This window comes from Oncorhynchus clarkii, chromosome 10 (assembly GCF_045791955.1).
Source record: "Oncorhynchus clarkii lewisi isolate Uvic-CL-2024 chromosome 10, UVic_Ocla_1.0, whole genome shotgun sequence".
NCBI lineage: Eukaryota > Metazoa > Chordata > Actinopteri > Salmoniformes > Salmonidae > Oncorhynchus > Oncorhynchus clarkii.
The window spans coordinates 72,541,177-72,568,170 of record NC_092156.1 but is presented as its reverse complement, the minus strand read 5'-3'; the positions used below and the strand labels follow the sequence as shown (position 1 = coordinate 72,568,170).

At 44.9% G+C, this 26,994-nt stretch overlaps 1 protein-coding gene across 1 annotated transcript in view; it reads right to left on the bottom strand.

The window, feature by feature from the left end:
* Positions 1 to 966: 966 nt before the first annotated feature.
* LOC139419337 (uncharacterized) overlaps positions 967 to 26,994 on the bottom strand; it is an 85,142-nt gene continuing 59,114 nt past the window's right edge. The window contains 10 exon segments of the mRNA XM_071169278.1: positions 967 to 1,467; positions 1,469 to 4,706; positions 10,665 to 11,685; positions 11,806 to 12,242; positions 17,213 to 17,357; positions 17,914 to 18,096; positions 20,801 to 21,017; positions 24,828 to 24,964; positions 25,132 to 25,251; positions 25,461 to 25,586. Coding sequence (XP_071025379.1) covers positions 1,050 to 1,467; positions 1,469 to 4,706; positions 10,665 to 11,685; positions 11,806 to 12,242; positions 17,213 to 17,357; positions 17,914 to 18,096; positions 20,801 to 21,017; positions 24,828 to 24,964; positions 25,132 to 25,251; positions 25,461 to 25,586 — 6,042 coding nt within the window. The 3' untranslated portion in view covers positions 967 to 1,049.

The window sequence follows — 26,994 nt, the reverse complement described above, 5'->3', positions numbered from 1 at the left end:
GACAGACAGACAGATGAAGAGAGAGCAGAGGGATACAGAGGGAGAGAGAGAGAGAGAGAGCGAGAGAGAGAGAGAGAGAGAGAGACAGAGACAGAGAGAGAGACAGACAGGAAGAGAGAGAGAGACAGAGTATCTGTAGTTGTCAGAAATCTGTATTAAAAGTATTAGAAGTATCAAATCAAACCTTCCACTGACTGATGAGCCAAATAATAACACAATCAACATGCCTGTACCTTTCAGCCAACTCTGGAGTGTGTGTGTAGATACATAGATCCTCTTTTCTGTAAACACACCCCTCCACATTCCTCTTTCTCACACCCCACACCAATACCGTACAGAATCAATAATCAAAGTGATAACATCACAAATAAATAATACATCAAAACAAATAATAATGAATGAAAATAAATAAATAATGAATGAAAACAAATAAATAATACATCAAAACAAATAATAATGAATGAAAATAAATAAATAATGAATGAAAACAAATAAATAATTGACATTCAAATATAATAGTTACTTAAATACTCTATTAAAGCAGGTTGGCTTTGAGTCCGGAGATTGTCATTGCGTGAGGCTTCTTGCAGTGTGGTGATGATGCTACGTATGTCCAGTTTGTCCCTCGTGTGGTTTCAGCACAGTGTACTGTAGGTTACGGTTAAAAAAGCTGAACAGTCATTTGGGACCTGTTATGACATCACTTTTATGTCTTCCAGCGTGTCACATGTTCTCTGTGATGTCACACAGGCACTTTGTGATGTCATAGAGGTTCCTTATTTATGATGCCACAGAGGCTCTCCATGATGTCACAGGACACTAGAACCGTCTTGTTTCATCCCGTCTTGTCTCATCTCTCTCTCCTTTCAATTGTGCTTCTACTTTTTTTTTTTTTGTCGCTACATGGACCTGTTGCAGTTCACACATTCATTCCCCACTCAGCCTGGTGACTGAGTGATTGGCTGGCAACCCTGTGTAGTGGGTCTAGAGGTCAGAATTGAAAGGTCAACCGACATGTTGTTATAGGGGTCAGAGATCGTTGGTTCAGTTCAGAGCGCGGTGAGTGTGCGGAACAGCTGTGTGAGGCAGAAGACAGAAGCAGTGAGGGCGGTACACTGCTTGGCAAGGAGCTTGGTACTGAGGTCATGACAGCTCCGCCTCCCGCTCGCCCTCTCCGCCGCCAGCACAAACTCCCGGTACGTTCTGGCCACGTCCGCCAGCCCCGCCAGTGCCTCGGCATTCCTCCGGTCGCACCGGTCGCACCCAGAGAACCATAGGCACATGCCGGCCATGCCCACCAGGGTCCTGAAGCTGTCGGAGAGGGAGAAGAGCATCTCGTCTGGAGTCTGCCCCACCCGGACCACCTTCTGACAGCCAGCCATCAGCCTCCGGGCCTCCCCGTGGAGAAGACGCTTGTTCTCTGAGAAGTGGGTGGCGCAGGTCTCCCTGGGGTGCCTCCCCCCTCTGCTCCCCATCCTCCCCCTGCAGGAGGGTGAGAAGCTCGTCCACGTCGCTCCGGATGGTCTGGAACCCTGCGGGGGGCGGTGGGAAGCGGCGGTGGCGTAGTCGGCTGATATCATCATGGAGACTTGACTGGGACAAGAAGCAGTTGGACGGGGAAAGGAGCGGGGAGAGGAGTGGTGAGAGCTCCATGGAGGAGGATGGGGGCAGGACGGAGCGAGGGAAGGAGGGAGAGAGGAGGGAGGAGGGAGGGGAGGAGGAGAGGAAAGAGGAGAGAGGAGGAGAGGTCGTGAGAGGGAGGGCCAGCGCAGAGGAAGAGGGTTGGGAGGCGGGAGGAGAACTTGTCCGGCAGGAGAACTCGTAAACTGTCAACTCATCGTCGAAGCTGTCACCCCCGCTGAAACAGTTGGTATACACCAGCGGTGGTGGACACCTGCATGCCTCCAGGGGCGTCTGCACCCCATCCAGGACCGTCTCGCACCCTGACGCCAGCACCGAGCTACACCCAAAGTCAGGCTTTGCCTGCGAATAGGATTCCATGTGGGCCTGGTTGGGCTGGGTCTCACAGGTGGAGGTGAAGACCCCACACCCTGTAGTCAGAGTGTTCAGCAGGCCTGCCTCCTCACCTGGGGGTCTACAGAAGCTGTTGCTCCCAAATGGCTGTCCTCTCATGTTAGAACCAGGGAAGCTGAGCCCCGGTCCGTTCAGACTCTGTGTGGTCACCACTAAAGCAGAGGGGCAGGAAGACAACGGAGCAGACATTTTGGGGCCTGAATGGGGTTCAGGGCAAGGCTCTGGCTTGGGTTCTACTCTGATGGGGTGAGGATTAGAAGAAGAGGAATTCAGACTCTCTGTGGTTACCACTAAAGCAGGGGGATAAGAAGACGACAAGGCGGCCATTTTGGAGCGTATGGATAGTGGTTCATGGTCTGGTTTGGGCTCTACGCGTATGGGCACGGGAAAGGAAGGACAGGAAGGTAATGGGGCGGCCATTTTGTGGATAGTGGAGCCTGGGGAGAGTAGTTCAGGGACTGGTTTGGGCTCCAGACAGATAGGTGCTGGAGCCATAGGAGGGGCAGTTTCCACTGTAGCAATGGGACAGGTAGGCAACTTGACAACCATTTTGGGATCTGGTTTGGACTCTAGAGAGATGGGTGCTAAAGGGGGAGGAAGGGAGGATCCGTAGACCATCACAACCTTCTCGATCACCTCCTTGACCTCTGAAACCGTCAACCTCGTGATTTCCGCCCCGGCCGTCTCCACAACAACCTCGCCAACCTCCGATTCTGTCAGCGTAACCTCAGAATCATCCGATTCTACCAACGCCACCCCGGAATCTTTCAAATCCTCCCCTGTTGCCACCTTTGTGACATCGTCGTACTTGGTGGTTTCGGTGGTGACCATTACCTCAGTCTTGTTGCTGGTGGTCTCCGGAGAGGGGCTCCTGTTGGGGCTTCCCACCCCAGAGAGGGTGAGGGTTTCCTGGGAGCGAGATAAATAGAGGGGCAGGCTCTGGATCTTCCCCCGTAATGTGGAGGCCGAGAGGCTTTGCCCGATGATGCCCGGTGAGCAAGGCCGGAGGAGGAAGCCTGTTGTAGGTGATATGGGAGACTCTTTGGGAATGTTAGCCATAGCTGAGTTGGCATTAGCTGAATTAGCATTAGTCATAGCTAAGTTAGCATTACTTGTAGAATCATTGCTAGTTGTAAGGGAATTAATTATAGCATTAGCTTCATTGTTAGTCATAGCAAAATCGGCATACGCTATAGTGTTAGCTGGAACAGATTTGATGCTGTTTGTATCTTTGTGATTAGCAATGGCTAAATCAGAGTCAACTGTAGTCTCAGTGTTAGCCATGACAGAATTAATGTTGCCTGTAGCTGCAATGTTAGCCGTAGCAACATCAGTGTTATCAGTAACAGAATTAGTGCTATCTATAGCTTCATCATTGTCAATTTCTGCTTTCCTTTGGCTTGTCAGGTCTTGGTGACTGATAGCGAGTTTTCTATGGACTTGAGTCAAGTAGCTAATGTCCTTCTCTCTGTCTGAGAGTGTGAAAAGTTTGGGTTGAGACCAAACATTCCCATCCTTGCTATCCCTCTCTCCTCTCTCTGTGTGGGGGATGGAGGGGGCTGGGAATGGTGGCAGTGGAGAGGTGGGGGGAGGAGGAGCAGAAAGGGGAGTCACGCTCTCCTCACCACCAGCCACGCCTTGTTCACCCCCTGTGTCCCTCCCATACACACCTGGATGGGAGATACTTATTTGGGGTACGAAAGAGGCTTCCTGATCCTCGTCTTTCGTGAGACACAGAGGTCGTCTACTAAATTGGGACCCCCTAACAGAGGGTGGTCCTTCAGAAATGAGCGAGGGCTGTCTCTCCTCTCTGTCGCTCTCCCCCTCCTCCCCTGTTTCCTCCCCCCTCTGCCCCTCCTCCTCCTTAATCTCAGTTAGAAACATGTGACATGTGAATGGTCCTGCCCCTGCTTCTCCACCCCCCTCCTCTTCCTCCATCTCTCCCTCCACCTCCTCCCCGTCTCCTCTCCGATCAGGGCTCTCCTTGCCGTCTGGTTCTACTCTACAGCGGACAGCCGTGATGGAGAGGGAGGCTGCCGTCACCAGGGCCGTGACCGATTTGGACTCCATCATGTCGGGCTCCGTCTCCATGGACTGCCGCCTGTTCCTGGAGCTCCTATGGAGGTCACCCTTCGGGTTATCAGGCGCCCGTGGATTTCCCTTTGGGTTACCAAGCACACATGGCTCTCCAGGTCCCCGATGGGACCCCTCTGGACTGGGCTTGGCGAGGATAGGCTTGGACTCGAGCTGGGATGCCTCACCCTCGGCGTGGCTCAGAGAGGAGACAGTAGGACATGGGTTCTGGCTCTGCTCAGATGGTTCTGGGTCCAGACTCAGCTGCTGGCTTTCGTCTGAGCTCTCTCTCCGGTTCTGTGCCCGGTCCCGATACTGATCAGGAACGTGATCTGGGTTCCTGTTCCGCTCCTGGTTTTCATCCGGTCCAGGGTAGGAGACTGTTGAGGTGAAGTCGGTCTGCATGAAGGAACGCCGTTTCTTCGATCTTTTCCTAGAGAGCCTGGAGCACATGTCTCTCCCTCCTCCTCCTTCGCTGGTCTCGCCCTCTCTACCCTCCTCCTCTCTTTCATGCCTCGTTCCTTCAGCCAGGCTGATTCTGATGTCACTCAGGCTCACAGTTTGCTGCGTCATTCCACTCGTCATCTCGGCTGAAAAATCTGAAAAAAATGACAACTTTATGTGGCGAAAGAAATCAGAACAAACCTTACATAATTAAATGCTTCCCAGGTATGTATTCACTTCAGATCATCAGGAATTAGAACATTTCATTTAATCTCATTAATCTCTCTTTATACATCACCAATTAACTGGAGAATACGCACTGTGCTTCTCACAGTTTATGTAATATGACCAGTTTCAGTTCTTCAAGTAAACACTTAAAAACTAAAGCTGTTAAGTTGTTAACACCATATCGATCCTAGTGCAATAAAGTGCAAAACCCCACCAACCTCTGGACATCCAAGAGGGAACTAACTATTACACCTTACAGTACAGTAACAACCCTGACATCTAAGAGGGAACTAACTATTACACCTTACAGGACAGTAACAACCCTGACACCTGAGGGAACTAACTATTACACCTTACAGTACAGTAACAACCCTGACATCTGAGGGAACTAACTATTACACCTTACAGTACAGTAACAACCCTGACATCTGAGGGAACTAACTATTACACCTTACAGTACAGTAACAACCCTGACATCTGAGGGAACTAACTATTACACCTTACAGGACAGTAACAACCCTGACATCTAAGAGGGAACTAACTATTACACCTTACAGTACAGTAACAACCCTGACATCAAAGAGGGAACTAACTATTACACCTTACAGTACAGTAACAACCCTGACATCTGAGGGAACTAACTATTACACCTTACAGGACAGTAACAACCCTGACATCTGAGGGAACTAACTATTACACCTTACAGGACAGTAACAACCCTGACATCTAAGAGGGAACTAACTATTACACCTTACAGTACAGTAACAACCCTGACATCTGAGGGAACTAACTATTACACCTTACAGTACAGTAACAACCCTGACATCTGAGGGAACTAACTATTACACCTTACAGGACAGTAACAACCCTGACATCTAAGAGGGAACTAACTATTACACCTTACAGTACAGTAACAACCCTGACATCTAAGAGGGAACTAACTATTACACCTTACAGTACAGTAACAACCCTGACATCTGAGGGAACTAACTATTACACCTTACAGGACAGTAACAACCCTGACATCTAAGAGGGAACTAACTATTACACCTTACAGTACAGTAACAACCCTGACATCAAAGAGGGAACTAACTATTACACCTTACAGTACAGTAACAACCCTGACATCAAAGAGGGAACTAACTATTACACCTTACAGTACAGTAACAACCCTGACATCTGAGGGAACTAACTATTACACCTTACAGTACAGTAACAACCCTGACATCTAAGAGGGAACTAACTATTACACCTTACAGGACAGTAACAACCCTGACACCTGAGGGAACTAACTATTACACCTTACAGTACAGTAACAACCCTGACATCTGAGGGAACTAACTATTACACCTTACAGTACAGTAACAACCCTGACATCTGAGGGAACTAACTATTACACCTTACAGTACAGTAACAACCCTGACATCTGAGGGAACTAACTATTACACCTTACAGGACAGTAACAACCCTGACATCTAAGAGGGAACTAACTATTACACCTTACAGTACAGTAACAACCCTGACATCAAAGAGGGAACTAACTATTACACCTTACAGTACAGTAACAACCCTGACATCTGAGGGAACTAACTATTACACCTTACAGGACAGTAACAACCCTGACATCTGAGGGAACTAACTACTACACCTTACAGTACAGTAACAACCCTGACATCTAAGAGGGAACTAACTATTACACCTTACAGTACAGTAACAACCCTGACATCTAAGAGGGAACTAACTATTACACCTTACAGTACAGTAACAACCCTGACATCTGAGGGAACTAACTATTACACCTTACAGGACAGTAACAACCCTGACATCTAAGAGGGAACTAACTATTACACCTTACAGTACAGTAACAACCCTGACATCAAAGAGGGAACTAACTATTACACCTTACAGTACAGTAACAACCCTGACATCAAAGAGGGAACTAACTATTACACCTTACAGTACAGTAACAACCCTGACATCTGAGGGAACTAACTATTACACCTTACAGTACAGTAACAACCCTGACATCTAAGAGGGAACTAACTATTACACCTTACAGTACAGTAACAACCCTGACATCTGAGGCAACTAACTAGTACACCTTACAGGACAGTAACAACCCTGACATCTGAGGGAACTAACTATTACACCTTACAGTACAGTAACAACCCTGACATCTGAGGGAACTAACTATTGCACCTTACAGTACAGTAACAACCCTGACATCAAAGAGGGAACTAACTATTACACCTTACAGTACAGTAACAACCCTGACATCAAAGAGGGAACTAACTATTACACCTTACAGTACAGTAACAACCCTGACATCTAAGAGGGAACTAACTATTACACCTTACAGTACAGTAACAACCCTGACATCTAAGAGGGAACTAACTATTACACCTTACAGTACAGTAACAACCCTGACATCTGAGGGAACTAACTATTACACCTTACAGGACAGTAACAACCCTGACATCTAAGAGGGAACTAACTATTACACCTTACAGGACAGTAACAACCCTGACATCAAAGAGGGAACTAACTATTACACCTTACAGGACAGTAACAACCCTGACATCTAAGAGGGAACTAACTATTACATCTTACAGTACAGTAACAACCCTGACATCTGAGGCAACTAACTAGTACACCTTACAGGACAGTAACAACCCTGACACCTGAGGGAACTAACTATTACACCTTACAGTACAGTAACAACCCTGACATCTAAGAGGGAACTAACTATTACACCTTACAGTACAGTAACAACCCTGACACCTGAGGGAACTAACTATTACACCTTACAGTACAGTAACAACCCTGACATCTGAGGGAACTAACTATTACACCTTACAGTACAGTAACAACCCTGACATCTGAGGGAACTAACTATTACACCTTACAGTACAGTAACAACCCTGACATCTAAGAGGGAACTAACTATTACACCTTACGGTACAGTAACAACCCTGACATCTGAGGGAACTAACTATTACACCTTACAGTACAGTAACAACCCTGACATCTGAGGGAACTAACTATTACACCTTACAGTACAGTAACAACCCTGACATCAAAGAGGGAACTAACTATTACGCCTTACAGTACAGTAACAACCCTGACATCAAAGAGGGAACTAACTATTACGCCTTACAGTACAGTAACAACCCTGACATCTAAGAGGGAACTAACTATTACACCTTACAGTACAGTAACAACCCTGACATCTAAGAGGGAACTAACTATTACACCTTACAGTACAGTAACAACCCTGACATCTGAGGGAACTAACTATTACACCTTACAGTACAGTAACAACCCTGACATCAAAGAGGGAACTAACTATTACACCTTACAGTACAGTAACAACCCTGACATCTGAGGGAACTAACTATTACACCTTACAGTACAGTAACAACCCTGACACCTGAGGGAACTAACTATTACACCTTACAGGACAGTAACAACCCTGACACCTGAGGGAACTAACTGTTACACCTTACAGTACAGTAACAACCCTGACATCTGAGGGAACTAACTATTACACCTTACAGTACAGTAACAACCCTGACATCTGAGGGAACTAACTATTACACCTTACAGTACAGTAACAACCCTGACATCTGAGGGAACTAACTATTACACCTTACAGGACAGTAACAACCCTGACATCTAAGAGGGAACTAACTATTACACCTTACAGTACAGTAACAACCCTGACATCAAAGAGGGAACTAACTATTACACCTTACAGTACAGTAACAACCCTGACATCTGAGGGAACTAACTATTACACCTTACAGGACAGTAACAACCCTGACATCTGAGGGAACTAACTACTACACCTTACAGTACAGTAACAACCCTGACATCTAAGAGGGAACTAACTATTACACCTTACAGTACAGTAACAACCCTGACATCTAAGAGGGAACTAACTATTACACCTTACAGTACAGTAACAACCCTGACATCTGAGGGAACTAACTATTACACCTTACAGGACAGTAACAACCCTGACATCTAAGAGGGAACTAACTATTACACCTTACAGTACAGTAACAACCCTGACATCAAAGAGGGAACTAACTATTACACCTTACAGTACAGTAACAACCCTGACATCAAAGAGGGAACTAACTATTACACCTTACAGTACAGTAACAACCCTGACATCTGAGGGAACTAACTATTACACCTTACAGTACAGTAACAACCCTGACATCTAAGAGGGAACTAACTATTACACCTTACAGTACAGTAACAACCCTGACATCTGAGGCAACTAACTAGTACACCTTACAGGACAGTAACAACCCTGACATCTAAGAGGGAACTAACTATTACACCTTACAGTACAGTAACAACCCTGACATCTGGGGGAACTAACTATTACACCTTACAGTACAGTAACAACCCTGACATCAAAGAGGGAACTAACTATTACACCTTACAGGACAGTAACAACCCTGACATCTAAGAGGGAACTAACTACTACACCTTACAGTACAGTAACAACCCTGACATCTGAGGGAACTAACTATTACACCTTACAGTACAGTAACAACCCTGACATCTGAGGGAACTAACTATTACACCTTACAGTACAGTAACAACCCTGACATCAAAGAGGGAACTAACTATTACACCTTACAGTACAGTAACAACCCTGACATCAAAGAGGGAACTAACTATTACACCTTACAGTACAGTAACAACCCTGACATCTGAGAGGGAACTAACTTTTACACCTTACAGTACAGTAACAACCCTGACATCTAAGAGGGAACTAACTATTACACCTTACAGTACAGTAACAACCCTGACATCTGAGGGAACTAACTATTACACCTTACAGGACAGTAACAACCCTGACATCTAAGAGGGAACTAACTATTACACCTTACAGGACAGTAACAACCCTGACATCAAAGAGGGAACTAACTATTACACCTTACAGGACAGTAACAACCCTGACATCTAAGAGGGAACTAACTATTACACCTTACAGTACAGTAACAACCCTGACATCTGAGGCAACTAACTAGTACACCTTACAGGACAGTAACAACCCTGACACCTGAGGGAACTAACTATTACACCTTACAGTACAGTAACAACCCTGACATCTAAGAGGGAACTAACTATTACACCTTACAGTACAGTAACAACCCTGACACCTGAGGGAACTAACTATTACACCTTACAGTACAGTAACAACCCTGACATCTGAGGGAACTAACTATTACACCTTACAGTACAGTAACAACCCTGACATCTGAGGGAACTAACTATTACACCTTACAGTACAGTAACAACCCTGACATCTAAGAGGGAACTAACTATTACACCTTACGGTACAGTAACAACCCTGACATCTGAGGGAACTAACTATTACACCTTACAGTACAGTAACAACCCTGACATCTGAGGGAACTAACTATTACACCTTACAGTACAGTAACAACCCTGACATCAAAGAGGGAACTAACTATTACGCCTTACAGTACAGTAACAACCCTGACATCAAAGAGGGAACTAACTATTACACCTTACAGTACAGTAACAACCCTGACATCTAAGAGGGAACTAACTATTACACCTTACAGTACAGTAACAACCCTGACATCTAAGAGGGAACTAACTATTACACCTTACAGTACAGTAACAACCCTGACATCTGAGGGAACTAACTATTACACCTTACAGTACAGTAACAACCCTGACATCAAAGAGGGAACTAACTATTACACCTTACAGTACAGTAACAACCCTGACATCTGAGGGAACTAACTATTACACCTTACAGTACAGTAACAACCCTGACATCTAAGAGGGAACTAACTATTACACCTTACAGTACAGTAACAACCCTGACACACCTCTGGACACAGTCCCTGATGTTGGGTCTTCAGGCGAGGCGATCCGATCCCTCGCATCAAAGAATTCCTCATCAGAACTGCTGTCTCCGAACCCTGGAGGCGGCTGGAGGATGGGCACGGGCTCCAAGGTTAGGAGCCCCCCCTGCTCTTCCTCCTCACCACCACCTTCCTCTTCCTCAGTCTCATGGTGAGGGTGGGTGAGGCTGCGGGTGCTGTCGGGGGTAACATTAGGGCAGATATTGTAGTAATGCCTCGCGTCGCTCTGCTCGAAGGTAAACACACAGTCCATAAGTGAGGAGGAGGAGGAACGGGGACATCCGGATACAGAAAATACCTCCTGTCCAGTTCCTTCATTACTCCTCCTCCTCTCTTCCCTCTTCTCCTCCTCATCCTCATCGTCACTCGCCTCCGGAGGACTGGGGAGGTACTCCAGCATGAGAGAGAGCTCAGCGTAGTTCAGGTTCTCAGAGGGGTCAACAACGGGGGTCACAGGTTCAGAGTTCATAGAGTCAGGGGTCATGGGAGAATGGTGAGAGTTGACCCAAGCTCCGTTGCCCGATCTCCTCCCTCTTCCCCCTCCTCTGCACTCTCCTCCCCCTCCTCTGCACTCTCCTCCCCCTCCTCTCCACTCTCCTTCTACCCCTCCTCTACACTCTCCTCCTACACCTCCTCTCCACTCTCCTCCTACACCTCTCCTATCTCCTGACCCCCCTCCACCTCCTTCTCCTCTCCACTCTCCTGCCCCTCCTTGGGGTGAGGATGCACCCTCTCGTGGGTGAGGCTGGGGATGAGGGGGCTCCACTGTGAGGCGGAAGGGAGGGTGAGGGTGAGGGAGGGAGGAAGAGCAGGCGATCAGGTCATCTTCCTCCAGAGCATCCAGGGAGTCACTGGAGATGCTGGTCATGAAACGAGAATCAGTACGACACGAGTCTGACGCCTCCTCTGATACGGACCGGTGCTCTTCTGTCATAGCTTCCCGAACCTCCCCTCCTTCCCTCTCCTCCTCTCCTTTCCTCTCCCCTCCTCTTCTCTCCTCCTCTCCTTTCCTCTCCCCTCCTCTTCTCTCCTCCTCTCCTTTCCTCTCCCGTCCTCCTCTCTCCTCCTCTCTTTTCCTCTCCCCTCCTCCTCTCTCCTCCTCTGCTTTCCTCTTCTTTCCTTCTCTTTCCTTCTTTGTGCTCTCATCCTCTCTTTCTCTGTCGTCTTTCTGCATTCCTCCGTTCTCTGCTCCTCGTTGTTTCCCAGAGTTCACCTCTCCTCCTGCGTTTGTGTCTTTCTCTCTCTGGTCCCCAACTCCCCCCACCTTCTCCTCAATTCTCTCCTTCTTTCTGTTTTTTCTCAGTGGAGACATAGTTCCGTATTTCATATTTTTCTCTTGTTCTCCTTCTCCCTTCTCATTCTTTTTCCTCTCCTCTCTCTCCTTCCTCTCTTTCCTCTCCTCTTTCCTCTCCTCCATAATCCGGCGTAGACCGACCGGGTCTGATGTGGTTCGCTTGTTGTTATGGGATACAAGGGAGATGAGAGTGTCCATATCCATGTCGGAGGAATCGTCCGAGTCACTGCCACCCCGCGACACATAACCTATAGACAAACACACACCACGACAACATGAAACCTGGAACACATAACCTATAGACACACACACACCATGACAACATGAAACCTGGAACAAATAACCTGTAGACACACACACACCATGACAACATGAAACCTGGAACACATAACCTATAGACACACACACACCATGACAACATGAAACCTGGAACACATAACATCATGAAAAAACACTTCCACAACTTCATTTTCATGAAACAACCTAGTTCTACTGCCTAACACACAGACACAACCTAGTTCTACTGTCTGACACACAGATACAACCTAGTTCTACTGTCTGACACACAGACACAACCTAGTTCTACTGTCTGACACACAGACATGACCTAGTTCTACTGTCTGACACACAGACATGACCTAGTTCTACTGTCTGACACACAGACACAACCTAGTTCTACTGTCTGACACACAGATACAACCTAGTTCTACTGTCTGACACACAGACACAACCTAGTTCTACTGTCTGACACACAGACATGACCTAGTTCTACTGTCTGACACACAGACACAACCAAGTTCTACTGTCTGACACACAGACATGACCTAGTTCTACTGTCTGACACACAGACATGACCTAGTTCTAATGTCTGACACACAGACATGACCTAGTTCTACTGTCTGACACACAGACATGACCTAGTTCCAATGTCTGACACACAGACATGACCTAGTTCTACTGTCTGACACACAGACATGACCTAGTTCTACTGTCTGACACACAGACATGACCTAGTTCTACTGTCTGACACACAGACATGACCTAGTTCTACTGTCTGACACACAGACACAACCTAGTTCTACTGTCTGACACACAGACACGACCTAGTTCTAATGTCTGACACACAGAAACGACCTAGTTCTAATGTCTGACACACAGACACACCTAGTTCTACTGTCTGACACACAGACACAACCTAGTTCTACTGCCTAACACACAGACACGACCTAGTTCTACTGTCTGACACACAGAAACGACCTAGTTCTAATGTCTGACACACAGACACACCTAGTTCTACTGCCTAACACACAGACACAACCTAGTTCTACTGTCTGACACACAGAAACGAACTAGTTCTAATGTCTGACACACAGACACACCTAGTTCTACTGTCTGACACACAGACACAACCTAGTTCTACTGCCTAACACACAGACACGACCTAGTTCTACTGTCTGACACACAGAAACGACCTAGTTCTAATGTCTGACACACAGACACACCTAGTTCTACTGCCTAACACACAGACACAACCTAGTTCTACTGTCTGACACACAGAAACGAACTAGTTCTAATGTCTGACACACAGACACACCTAGTTCTACTGTCTGACACACAGACACAACCTAGTTCTACTGCCTAACACACAGACACGACCTAGTTCTACTGTCTGACACACAGAAACGACCTAGTTCTAATGTCTGACACACAGACACACCTAGTTCTACTGTCTGACACACAGACACAACCTAGTTCTACTGTGTGACACACAGAAACAACCTAGATCTACTGTCTGACACACAGACACAATCTAGTTCTACTGTCTGACACAGATATAACCTAGTTCTACTGTCTGACACAGATACAACCTAGTTCTACTGTCTGACACACAGACACAATCTAGTTCTACGGTCTGTTACACAGATACAACCTAGTTCTACTGTCTGACACACAGAACCAACCTAGTTCTACTGTCTGACACACAGAAACAACCTACTTCTACTGTCTGACACACAGACACAATCTAGTTCTACGGTCTGTTACACAGATACAACCTAGTTCTACTGTCTGACACAGATACAACCTAGTTCTACTGTCTGACACACAGACACAATCTAGTTCTACTGTCTGACACAGATACAACCTAGTTCTACTGTCTGACACACAGACACAACCTAGTTCTACTGTCTGACACACAGACACAACCTACTTCTACTGTCTGACACACAGATACAACCTAGTTCTACTGTCTGACACACAGACACAACCTAGTTCTACTGTCTGACACACAGACACAACCTACTTCTACTGTCTGACACACAGATACAACCTAGATCTACTGTCTGACACACAGACACAACCTAGATCTACTGTCTGACACACAGACACAACCTAGTTCTACTGTCTGACACACAGAAATAACCTAGTTCTACTGTCTGACACACAGACACAACCTAGTTCTACTGTCTGACACACAGATACAACCTAGTTCTACTGACTAACACACAGACACAACCTAGTTCTACTGTCTGACACACAGACACAATCTAGTTCTACTGTCTGACACACAGACACAATCTAAATCTACGGTCTGTTAAACAGATACAACCTACTTCTACTGTCTGACACACAGACACAATCTAGTTCTACGGTCTGTTACACAGATACAACCTAGTTCTACTGTCTGACACAGATACAACCTAGTTCTACTGTCTGACACACAGACACAATCTAGTTCTACTGTCTGACACAGATACAACCTAGTTCTACTGTCTGACACACAGACACAACCTAGTTCTACTGTCTGACACACAGACACAACCTACTTCTACTGTCTGACACACAGATACAACCTAGTTCTACTGTCTGACACACAGACACAACCTAGTTCTACTGTCTGACACACAGACACAACCTACTTCTACTGTCTGACACACAGATACAACCTAGATCTACTGTCTGACACACAGACACAACCTAGATCTACTGTCTGACACACAGACACAACCTAGTTCTACTGTCTGACACACAGAAATAACCTAGTTCTACTGTCTGACACACAGACACAACCTAGTTCTACTGTCTGACACACAGATACAACCTAGTTCTACTGACTAACACACAGACACAACCTAGTTCTACTGTCTGACACACAGACACAATCTAGTTCTACTGTCTGACACACAGACACAATCTAAATCTACAGTCTGTTAAACAGATACAACCTAGTTCTACTGTCTGACACACAGACACAACCTAGTTCTACTGTCTGACACACAGAAACAACCTAGTTCTAATGTCTGACTCACAGACACAACCTAGTTCTTCTGTCTGACACACAGACACAACCTAGTTCTACTGTCTGACACACAGACACAATCTAGTTCTACTGTCTGACACACAGACACAATCTAAATCTACGGTCTGTTAAACAGATACAACCTAGTTCTACTGTCTGACACAGATACAACCTAGTTCTACTGTCTGACACACAGACACAATCTAGTTCTACTGTCTGACACACAGATATAACCTAGTTCTACTGTCTGACACACAGATATAACCTAGTTATACTGTCTGACACACAGATACAACCTAGTTCTACTGTCTGACACAGATATAACCTAGTTCTACTGTCTGACACACAGATACAACCTAGATCTACTGTCTGACACACAGACACAACCTAGTTCTACTGTCTGACACACAGACACAACCTAGTTCTACTGTCTGACACACAGACACAACCTACTTCTACTGTCTGACACACAGATACAACCTAGTTCTACTGTCTGACACACAGACACAACCTAGTTCTACTGTCTGACACACAGACACAACCTACTTCTACTGTCTGACACACAGATACAACCTAGATCTACTGTCTGACACACAGACACAACCTAGATCTACTGTCTGACACACAGACACAACCTAGTTCTACTGTCTGACACACAGAAACAACCTAGTTCTACTGTCTGACACACAGACACAACCTAGTTCTACTGTCTGACACACAGAAACAACCTAGATCTACTGTCTGACACACAGACACAATCTAGTTCTACTGTCTGACACACAGATACAACCTAGTTCTACTGCCTAACTCACAGACACAACCTAGTTCTACTGTCTGACACACAGACACAATCTAGTTCTACTGTCTGACACACAGACACAATCTAAATCTACGGTCTGTTAAACAGATACAACCTAGTTCTACTGTCTGACACAGATACAACCTAGTTCTACTGTCTGACACACAGACACAATCTAGTTCTACTGTCTGACACACAGATATAACCTAGTTCTACTGTCTGACACAGATATAACCTAGTTCTACTGTCTGACACACAGATACAACCTAGATCTACTGTCTGACACACAGACACAACCTAGATCTACTGTCTGACACACAGACACAATCTAGTTCTATGGTCTATTACACAGATACAACCTAGTTCTACTGTCTGACACACAGACACAACCTAGATCTACTGTCTGACACACAGACACAACCTAGATCTACTATCTGACACACAGATACAACCTAGTTCTACTGTCTGACACACAGAAACAACCTAGTTCTACTGTCTGACACACAGACACAGTGGGGTGGTGAATAGCCTGGTAGTGGGGTGGTGAATAGCCTGGTAGTGGGGTGGTGAATAGCCTGGTAGTGGGGTTGTGAATAGCCTGGTAGTGGGGTGGTGAATAGCCTGGTAGTGGGGTGGTGAATAGCCTGGTAGTGGGGTGGTGAATAGCCTGGTAGTGGGGTGGTGAATAGCCTGGTAGTGGGGTGGTGAATAGCCTGGTAGTGGGGTTGTGAATAGCCTGGTAGTGGGGTGGTGAATAGCCTGGTAGTGGGGTGGTGAATAGCCTGGTAGTGGGGTGGTGAATAGCCTGGTAGTGGGGTGGTGAATAGCCTGGTAGTGGGGTGGTGAATAGCCTGGTAGTGGGGTGGTGAATAGCCTGGTAGTGGGGTGGTGAATAGCCTGGTAGTGGGGTGGTGAATAGCCTGGTAGTGGGGTGGTGAATAGCCTGGTAGTGGGGTGGTGAATAGCCTGGTAGTGGGGTTGTGAATAGCCTGGTAGTGGGGTGGTATCGCACCTTCCTCAGCAGAGACTTGGTGTGTGTGTGTGTGTGTGTGTGTGTGTGTGTGTGTGTGTGTGTGTGTGTGTGTGTGTGTGTGTGTGTGTGTGTGTGTGTGGTATTATACCCTCCTCAGCAGACACGCGGTGCTGCTTGCCGTCCTGTGTCCAGGGGAAGATGATGAGGCTGGGGTCCACTAGGGCACGACAGTACCCTGCCACCAGACAGGACAGTTCCTTAGCTGCTATTGACTCCAACAACAGGGTGATCGGCTGGGGAGAGGAGGAGAGGAGGGAGGGAGAAGAGAGGAGGAGGAGAGGAGAGGAGGAGGAGAGAGGGAGGAGGAGAGGAGAGAGGGAGGAGGAGAGGAGAGAGGAGGAGGAGGAGAGGAACAAGGAAGAAGAGAGGAGGAGGAGAGCAACAAGGAAGAAGAGAGGAGGATGAGAGGAGAGGAGGAGGAGAGAGGGAGGAGGAGGAGGAGGAGAGGAACAAGAAAGAAGAGAGGAGGAGGAGAGCAACAAGGAAGAAGAGAGGAGGAGGAGAAGAGAGGAGAGGAGGAGGAGAGAGGGAGGAGGAGGAGGAGAGGAGAGGAGGAGGGGGAAGAAAGAGAGGAGGAGAGGAGGGAGGGAGAAGCGAAGAGAGAGAGGAGGAGAGGGGGAGGGGAGTAGAGGAGAGCAGGTGAGGGGAGAGAAGACGAGGCTTCAGTGATAAAAACACGGCTTTCAGTAGTAGAAAACTAGCTTTTGGGGAAATTGGCTTTGTAGCGTGTGTCTGTGTCTGTGTGTATCTGCTAGTCCGTGCATGCATGTCTGTGTTTGTGTATCATACCTTGATGTCCTGTAGATATATCTTGACCAGACTGACGCGGTCAGACTCTGGTAGCAGCTCTATGCGTGTGATACTGCTGAACTCTGTGAGGGTGGTCATGATGCTCAGTTTGTGGTTCACCACCTGACTGATACCGTACCGCGACCCCACCAACAGGGTCACCATCGACTCTCTGTCTTGGAGCTATGGAGAGAAAGAGAGAGAGAGAGAGAGAGAGAGAGAGAGAGAGAGAGAGAGAGAGAGAGAGAGAGAGAGAGAGAGAGAGAGACAGAGACAGAGAGACAGAGAGAGCGACAGAGAGAGAATTAAGTTGAGCGTTTTTCTCACCTAGATCTGTGGATAAGGGAGGTGCATCATGGGAGTACTGAAGATCCAGGTTCTGGGGCCACCTAATTCCCGCCCCTACAACCAGCACTTCCCGACTCAAGGTGTAACTTTGGCCTGAATACATGGCACTCCCTGGCCACACCACCAGGGGGTGCCAAAATAGAATAATTAATAGCTCTGTCATCCCCACTGAAACCCATCATATCCTGTCAGTAGACAGAGATGAATAGAGAGAGAGAGAGAGACACCATGACAGGATACGTTGATAGAGATAAATATCAATAGAGATGAATACATCATGCAAGCACTGACAAAGAGAAATAGAGAGATAATAGAATCCTTCACAGTGGTGCTGAGGGACTACCATCATGAGATAGATAGAGATAACTAGAGATAGATAGAGCTCATCGCTCTTCTACCATCATGATATAGACAGAGATAACTAGAGATAGATAGAGCTCATCTCTCTTCTACCATCATGATATAGACAGAGATAACTAGAGATAGATAGAGCTCATCTCTCTTCTACCATCATAATATAGACAGAGATAACTAGACAGAGGTCATCTCTCCACTACCATCATGGTAGAGATACAGAGATACAGTGCCTTGCGAAAGTATTCGGCCCCCTTGAACTTTGCGACCTTTTGCCACATTTCAGGCTTCAAACATAAAGATATAAAACTGTATTTTTTTGTGAAGAATCAACAACAAGTGGGACACAATCATGAAGTGGAACGACATTTATTGGATATTTCAAACTTTTTTAACAAATCAAAAACTTAAAAATTGGGCGTGCAAAATTATTCAGCCCCTTTACTTTCAGTGCAGCAAACTCTCTCCAGAAGTTCAGTGAGGATCTCTGAATGATCCAATGTTGACCTAAATGACTAATGATGATAAATACAATCCACCTGTGTGTAATCAAGTCTCCGTATAAATGCACCTGCACTGTGATAGTCTCAGAGGTCCGTTAAAAGTGCAGAGAGCATCATGAAGAACAAGGAACACACCAGGCAGGTCCGAGATACTGTTGTGAAGAAGTTTAAAGCCGGATTTGGATACAAAAAGATTTCCCAAGCTTTAAACATCCCAAGGAGCACTGTGCAAGCGATAATATTGAAATGGAAGGAGTATCAGACCACTGCAAATCTACCAAGACCTGGCCGTCCCTCTAAACTTTCAGCTCATACAAGGAGAAGACTGATCAGAGATGCAGCCAAGAGGCCCATGATCACTCTGGATGAACTGCAGAGATCTACAGCTGAGGTGGGAGACTCTGTCCATAGGACAACAATCAGTCGTATATTGCACAAATCTGGTCTTTATGGAAGAGTGGCAAGAAGAAAGCCATTTCTTAAAGATATCCATAAAAAGTGTTGTTTAAAGTTTGCCACAAGCCACCTGGGAGACACACCAAACATGTGGAAGAAGGTGCTCTGGTCAGATGAAACCAAAATTGAACTTTTTGGCAACAATGCAAAACGTTATGTTTGGCGTAAAAGCAACACAGCTCATCACCCTGAACACACCATCCCCACTGTCAAACATGGTGGTGGAAGCATCATGGTTTGGGCCTGCTTTTCTTCAGAAGGGACAGGGAAGATGGTTAAAATTGATGGGAAGATGGATGGAGCCAAATACAGGACCATTCTGGAAGAAAACCTGATGGATTCTGCAAAAGACCTGAGACTGGGACGGAGATTTGTCTTCCAACAAGACAATGATCCAAAACATAAAGCAAAATCTACAATGGAATGGTTCAAAAATAAACATATCCAGGTGTTAGAATGGCCAAGTCAAAGTCCAGACCTGAATCCAATCGAGAATCTGTGGAAAGAACTGAAACTGCTGTTCACAAATGCTCTCCATCCAACCTCACTGAGCTCGAGCTGTTTTGCAAGGAGGAATGGGGAAAAATGTCAGTCTCTCGATGTGCAAAACTGATAGACATACCCCAAGCGACTTACAGCTGTAATCGCAGCAAAAGGTGGCGCTACAAAGTATTAACTTAAGGGGACTGAATAATTTTGCACGCCCAATTTTTCAGTTTTCGATTTGTTAAAAAAGTTTGAAATATCCAATAAATGTCGTTCCACTTCATGATTGTGTCCCACTTGTTGTTGATTCTTCACAAAAAAATACAGTTTTATATCTTTATGTTTGAAGCCTGAAATGTGGCAAAAGGTCGCAAAGTTCAAGGGGGCCGAATACTTTCGCAAGGCACTGTAACTAGACAGAGGTAATCTCTCCACTACCATAATGGCAGAGATACAGAGATAACTAGACAGAGGTCATCTCTCCACTACCATCAAGGAAGAGACACAGAGATAACTAGACAGAGGTAATCTCTCTCCTACCATCATGGTAGAGATACAGAGATAACTAGACAGAGGTAATCTCTCTCCTACCATCATGGTAGAGATACAGAGATAACTAGACAGAGGTAATCTCTCTCCTACCATCATGGTAGAGATACAGAGATAACTAGATAGAGGTAATCTCTCTCCTACCATCATGGTAGAGATACAGAGATAACTAGATAGAGGTAATACACTACCATCATGGTGGCGCTGAAAGACTTCCCGCCAAAGGACTTGAGGTCACATAGCTCCTCCAGGTAGTTAATCTTCGCCTGATTGGCCGACAGCACCTTCTGCTTTGGCTCCTGTGATTGGCTCTTCTTCATGTGATAGCCAATGGCCTTTCTCAGATCCTTTTCCCTCATGTTCCTCAGGAGGGTTGAAGAGATAAAGTTCTCAATGCCCCAACTCTTCCTGTAGAGAAGAAAGAGGGAATATGATCAGCTGAACTGTTCTGTTCTAATAGAGGGAATATGATCAGCTGTAATGTTCTGTTCTACTAGAGGGACTATGATCAGCTGTAATGTTCTGTTCTGTTCTAATAGAGGGAATATGATCAGCTGTAATGTTCTGTTCTAATAGAGGGAATATGATCAGCTGTAATGTTCTGTTCTAATAGAGGGAATATGATCAGCTGTAATGTTCTGTTCTACTAGAGGGAATATGATCAGCTGAACTGTTCTGTTCTAATAGAGGGAATATGATCAGCTGTAATGATCTGTTCTAATAGAGGGAATATGATCAGCTGTAATGTTCTGTTCTAATAGAGGGAATATGATCAGCTGTAATGTTCTGTTCTAATAGAGGGAATATGATCAGCTGTAATGTTCTGTTCTAATAGAGGGAATATGATCAGCTGTAATGTTCTGTTCTAATAGAGGGACTATGATCAGCTGTAATGTTCTGTTCTAATAGAGGGAATATGATCAGCTGAACTGTTCTAATAGAGGGAATATGATCAGCTTTAATGTTCTGTTCTAATAGAGGGAATATGATAAGCTGTAATGTTCTGTTCAAATAGAGGGAATATGATCAGCTGTAATGTTCCGTTCTAATAGAGGGACTATGATCAGCTGTAATGTTCTGCTCTAATAGAGGGAATATGATCAGCTGTTCTGTTCTAATAGAGGGAATATGATCAGCTGTAATGTTCTGTTCTAATAGAGGGAATATGATCAGCTATAATGTTCTGTTCTAATAGAGGGAATATGATCAGCTGTAATGTTCTGTTCTAATAGAGGGACTATGATCAGCTGTTCTGTTCTAATAGAGGGACTATGATCAGCTGTAATGCTCTGTTCTAATAGAGGGAATATGATCAGCTGTAATGTTCTGTTCTAATAGAGGGACTATGATCAGCTGTAATGTTCTGTTCTGTTCTAATAGAGGGACTATGATCAGCTGTAATGTTCTGTTCTAATAGAGGGACTATGATCAGCTGTAATGTTCTGTTCTAATAGAGGGAATGTGATCAGCTGTAATGTTCTGTTCTAATAGAGGGAATATGATCAGCTGTAATGTTCTGTTCTAATAGAGGGACTATGATCAGCTGTAATGTTCTGCTCTAATAGATGGAATATGATCAGCTGTAATGTTCTGCTCTAATAGATGGAATATGATCAGCTGTAATGTTCTGTTCTAATAGAGGGAATATGATCAGCTGTAATGTTCTGTTCTAATAGAGGGAATATGATCAGCTGTAATGTTCTAATAGAGGGAATATGATCAGCTGTTCTGCTCTAATAGAGGGAATATGATCAGCTGTAATGTTCTGTTCTAATAGAAGGATTATGATCAGCTGTAATGTTCTAATAGAGGGAATATGATCAGCTGTTCTGCTCTAATAGAGGGAATATGATCAGCTGTAATGTTCTGTTCTAATAGAGGGAATATGATCAGCTGTAATGTTCTGTTCTAATAGAGGGAATATGATCAGCTGTAATGTTCTAATAGAGGGAATATGATCAGCTGTAATGTTCTAATAGAGGGAATATGATCAGCTGTTCTGCTCTAATAGAGGGAATATGATCAGCTGTAATGTTCTAATAGAGGGAATATGATCAGCTGTTCTGCTCTAATAGAGGGAATATGATCAGCTGTAATGTTCTGTTCTAATAGAAGGATTATGATCAGCTGTAATGTTCTAATAGAGGGAATATGATCAGCTGTTCTGCTCTAATAGAGGGAATATGATCAGCTGTAATGTTCTGTTCTAATAGAGGGAATATGATCAGCTGTAATGTTCTGTTCTAATAGAGGGACTATGATCATTTGTAATGTTCTGCTCTAATAGAGGGAATATGATCAGCTGTAATGTTCTGTTCTAATAGAGGGAATGTGATCAGCTGTAATGTTCTGTTCTAATAGAGGGAATATGATCAACTGTAATGTTCTAATAGAGGGAATATGATCAGCTGTAATGTTCGGTTCTAATAGAGGGAATATGATCAGCTGTAATGTTCTGCTCTAATAGAGGGAATATGATCAGCTGTAATGTTCTGTTCTAATAGAGGGAATATGATCAGCTGTAATGTTCTAATAGAGGGAATATGATCAGCTGTAATGTTCTGTTCTAATAGAGGGAATATGATCAGCTGTAATGTTCTGTTCTGTTCTAATAGAGGGAATATGATCAGCTGTAATGTTCTGTTCTAATAGAGGGAATATGATCAGCTGTAATGTTCTGTTCTAATAGAGGGACTATGATCATTTGTAATGTTCTGCTCTAATAGAGGGAATATGATCAGCTGTAATGTTCTGTTCTAATAGAGGGAATGTGATCAGCTGTAATGTTCTGTTCTAATAGAGGGAATATGATCAACTGTAATGTTCTAATAGAGGGAATATGATCAGCTGTAATGTTCTGTTCTAATAGAGGGAATATGATCAGCTGTAATGTTCTGCTCTAATAGAGGGAATATGATCAGCTGTAATGTTCTGTTCTAATAGAGGGAATATGATCAGCTGTAATGTTCTAATAGAGGGAATATGATCAGCTGTAATGTTCTGTTCTAATAGAGGGAATATGATCAGCTGTAATGTTCTGTTCTGTTCTAATAGAGGGAATATGATCAGCTGTAATGTTCTGTTCTAATAGAGGGAATATGATCAACTGTAATGTTCTAATAGAGGGAATATGATCAGCTGTAATGTTCTGTTCTAATAGAGGGAATATGATCAGCTGTAATGTTCTGCTCTAATAGAGGGAATATGATCAGCTGTAATGTTCTGTTCTAATAGAGGGAATATGATCAGCTGTAATGTTCTAATAGAGGGAATATGATCAGCTGTAATGTTCTGTTCTAATAGAGGGAATATGATCAGCTGTAATGTTCTGTTCTGTTCTAATAGAGGGAATATGATCAGCTGTAATGTTCTGTTCTAATAGAGGGAATATGATCAGCTGTAATGTTCTGTTCTAATAGAGGGACTATGATCAGCTGTAATGTTCTAATAGAGGGAATATGATCAGCTGTAGTGTTCTGTTCTAATAGAGGGACTATGCTCATTTGTAATGTTCTGCTCTAATAGAGGGAATATGATCAGCTGTAATGTTCTGTTCTAATAGAGGGAATATGATCAGCTGTAATGTTCTGTTCTAATAGAGGGAATATGATCAGCTGTAATGTTCTAATAGAGGGAATATGATCAGCTGTAATATTCTGTTCTAATAGAGGGAATATGATCAGCTGTAATGTTCTAATAGAGGGAATATGATCAGCTGTTCTGCTCTAATAGAGGAAATATGATCAGCTGTAATGTTCTGTTCTAATAGAGGGAATATGATCAGCTGTAATGTTCTAATAGAGGGAATATGATCAGCTGTAATGTTCTGTTCTAATAGAGGGAATATGATCAGCTGTAATGTTCTGTTCTAATAGAGGGAATATGATCAGCTGTAATGTTCTGCTCTAATAGAGGGAATATGATCAGCTGTAATGTTCTGTTCTAACAGAGGGAATATGATCAGCTGTAATGTTCTGTTCTAATAGAGGGAATATGATCAGCTGTAATGTTCTGTTCTAATAGAGGGAATATGATCAGCTGTAATGTTCTGTTCTAATAGAGGGAATATGATCAGCTGTAATGTTCTGTTCTAATAGAGGGAATATGATCAGCTGTAATGTTCCGTTCTAATAGAGGGAATATGATCAGCTGTAATGTTCTGCTCTAATAGAGGGAATATGATCAGCTGTAATGTTCTGTTCTAATAGAGGGACGTACGTGATGATCTTGAGTTTGGTCCGAGGTGACTGTCCACAGCTGGCTAGTCTCTCCTGTATGTGCAGGGCTGCCAGACGCAGGGCCGTGTTGCATCGCATCTCCACTGCAAAACGCTCCTGTAGCACGTCATTTATACCCTACACACACACACACACACACACACACACACACACACACACACACACACACACACACACACACACACACATACACACACACACACACACACACACACACACGGTGATGTTACACACACGAACACACACACAGACACACACAAACACACACACACACACACACCTACCTGCAGGTAGAGGTACTGGAAGGCAGTGGGGTCGTCTTGTAACAGGTGCTCAGGTTCTCTGGGTATAAAACACACTCTGAACAGACATCTGTAGTCATGGACTTCCTTCTGATGAACCACCTGGAGATGGACAGTAGGGGAGGGGGGCGGGGTACAGGGGTGTGTGAGTGTAAAGGATGCATCCTGTCCTCTTTAGGTAGTAACAGCAGTTTAGTGATGCTATACTTTGTGTGTGTGTGTGTGTGTGTGTGTGTGTGTGTGTGTGTGTGTGTGTGTGTGTGTGTGTGTGTGTGTGTGTGTGTGTGTGTGTGTGTGTGTGTGTAGTGTACCTGTTGTATCCTCTCCTCTTCATGTAGCAACAACAGTTTACTGATGCTATACTTCTGTTCCAGAACCAAAGAGAAGTGTTCAATACGAGACAGAGACAGTTTCTCCTTCAGGGTCATCACTATGTCCTGGGAAACAGACAGAACAGGAGACAGGGTCATCACTATGTCCTGGGAGGAAACAGACAGAACAGGAGACAGGGTCATCACTATGTCCTGGGAAACAGACAGAACAGGAGACAGGGTCATCACTATGTCCTGGGAAACAGACAGAACAGGAGACAGGGTCATCACTATGTCCTGGGAAACAGACAGAACAGGAGACAGGGTCATCACTATGTCCTGGGAAACAGACAGAACAGGAGACAGGGTCATCACTATGTCCTGGGAAACAGACAGAACAGGAGACAGGGTCATCACTATGTCCTGGGAAACAGACAGAACAGGAGACAGGGTAATCACTATGTCCTGGGAAACAGACAGAACAGGAGACAGGGTCATCACTATGTCCTGGGAAACAGACAGAACAGGAGACAGGGTCATCACTATGTCCTGGGAAACAGACAGAACAGGAGACAGGGTAATCACTATGTCCTGGGAAACAGACAGAACAGGAGACAGGGTCATCACTATGTCCTGGGAAACAGACAGAACAGGAGACAGGGTCATCACTATGTCCTGGGAAACAGACAGAACAGGAGACAGGGTCATCACTATGTCCTGGGAGGAACCAGACAGAACAGGAGACAGGGTCATCACTATGTCCTGGGAGGAACCAGACAGAACAGGAGACAGGGTCATCACTATGTCCTGGGAAACAGACAGAACAGGAGACAGGGTCATCACTATGTCCTGGGAGGAACCAGAGAGAACAGGAGACAAGACACTGATTTGTTAGGCCAGTTAAACTATATGGTTGAGGTTGAGCCAGGACAGCCTGTAGAGGAGGAGTCTATTGTCTGAACCAGGACGGCCTGTAGAGGAGGAGTCTATTGTCTGAACCAGGACGGTCTGTAGAGGAGGAGTCTATTGTCAAAGCCAGGACGGCCTGTAGAGGAGGAGTCTATTGTCAGAGCCAGGACGGCCTGTAGAGGAGGAGTCTATTGTCTGAGCCAGGACAGCATGTAGAGGAGGAGTCTATTTGCTTCTGTAGTGTGAGGCAGCTTGATGTTCATGTTCACCCCTGGACAGGACACTAGTAGACAGTATTTAACTGCCTTGTTCAGGGGAACAGTGGGTTAACTGCCTTGTTCAGGGGCAGAACGACAGAGTTTTATTTCGTCAGCTCGGGGATTCGATCTAGCAACCTTTCGGTTACTGGCCCAACGCGCCCCAGTAAAGTTCCTTATTAACAAATCAAATCAAATTGTATTGGTCACATACACAAATTTAGCAGATGTTATTGCAGGTGTAACAAAATGCGTTAGTATCTAACAATTTACAACAAGACAGACACATCTAAAAGTAAAAGAACGGAATTAAGAAATATATAAATAAATATTTGGTTGAATATGGTGTCGAAGCGGTGTGGTATCAT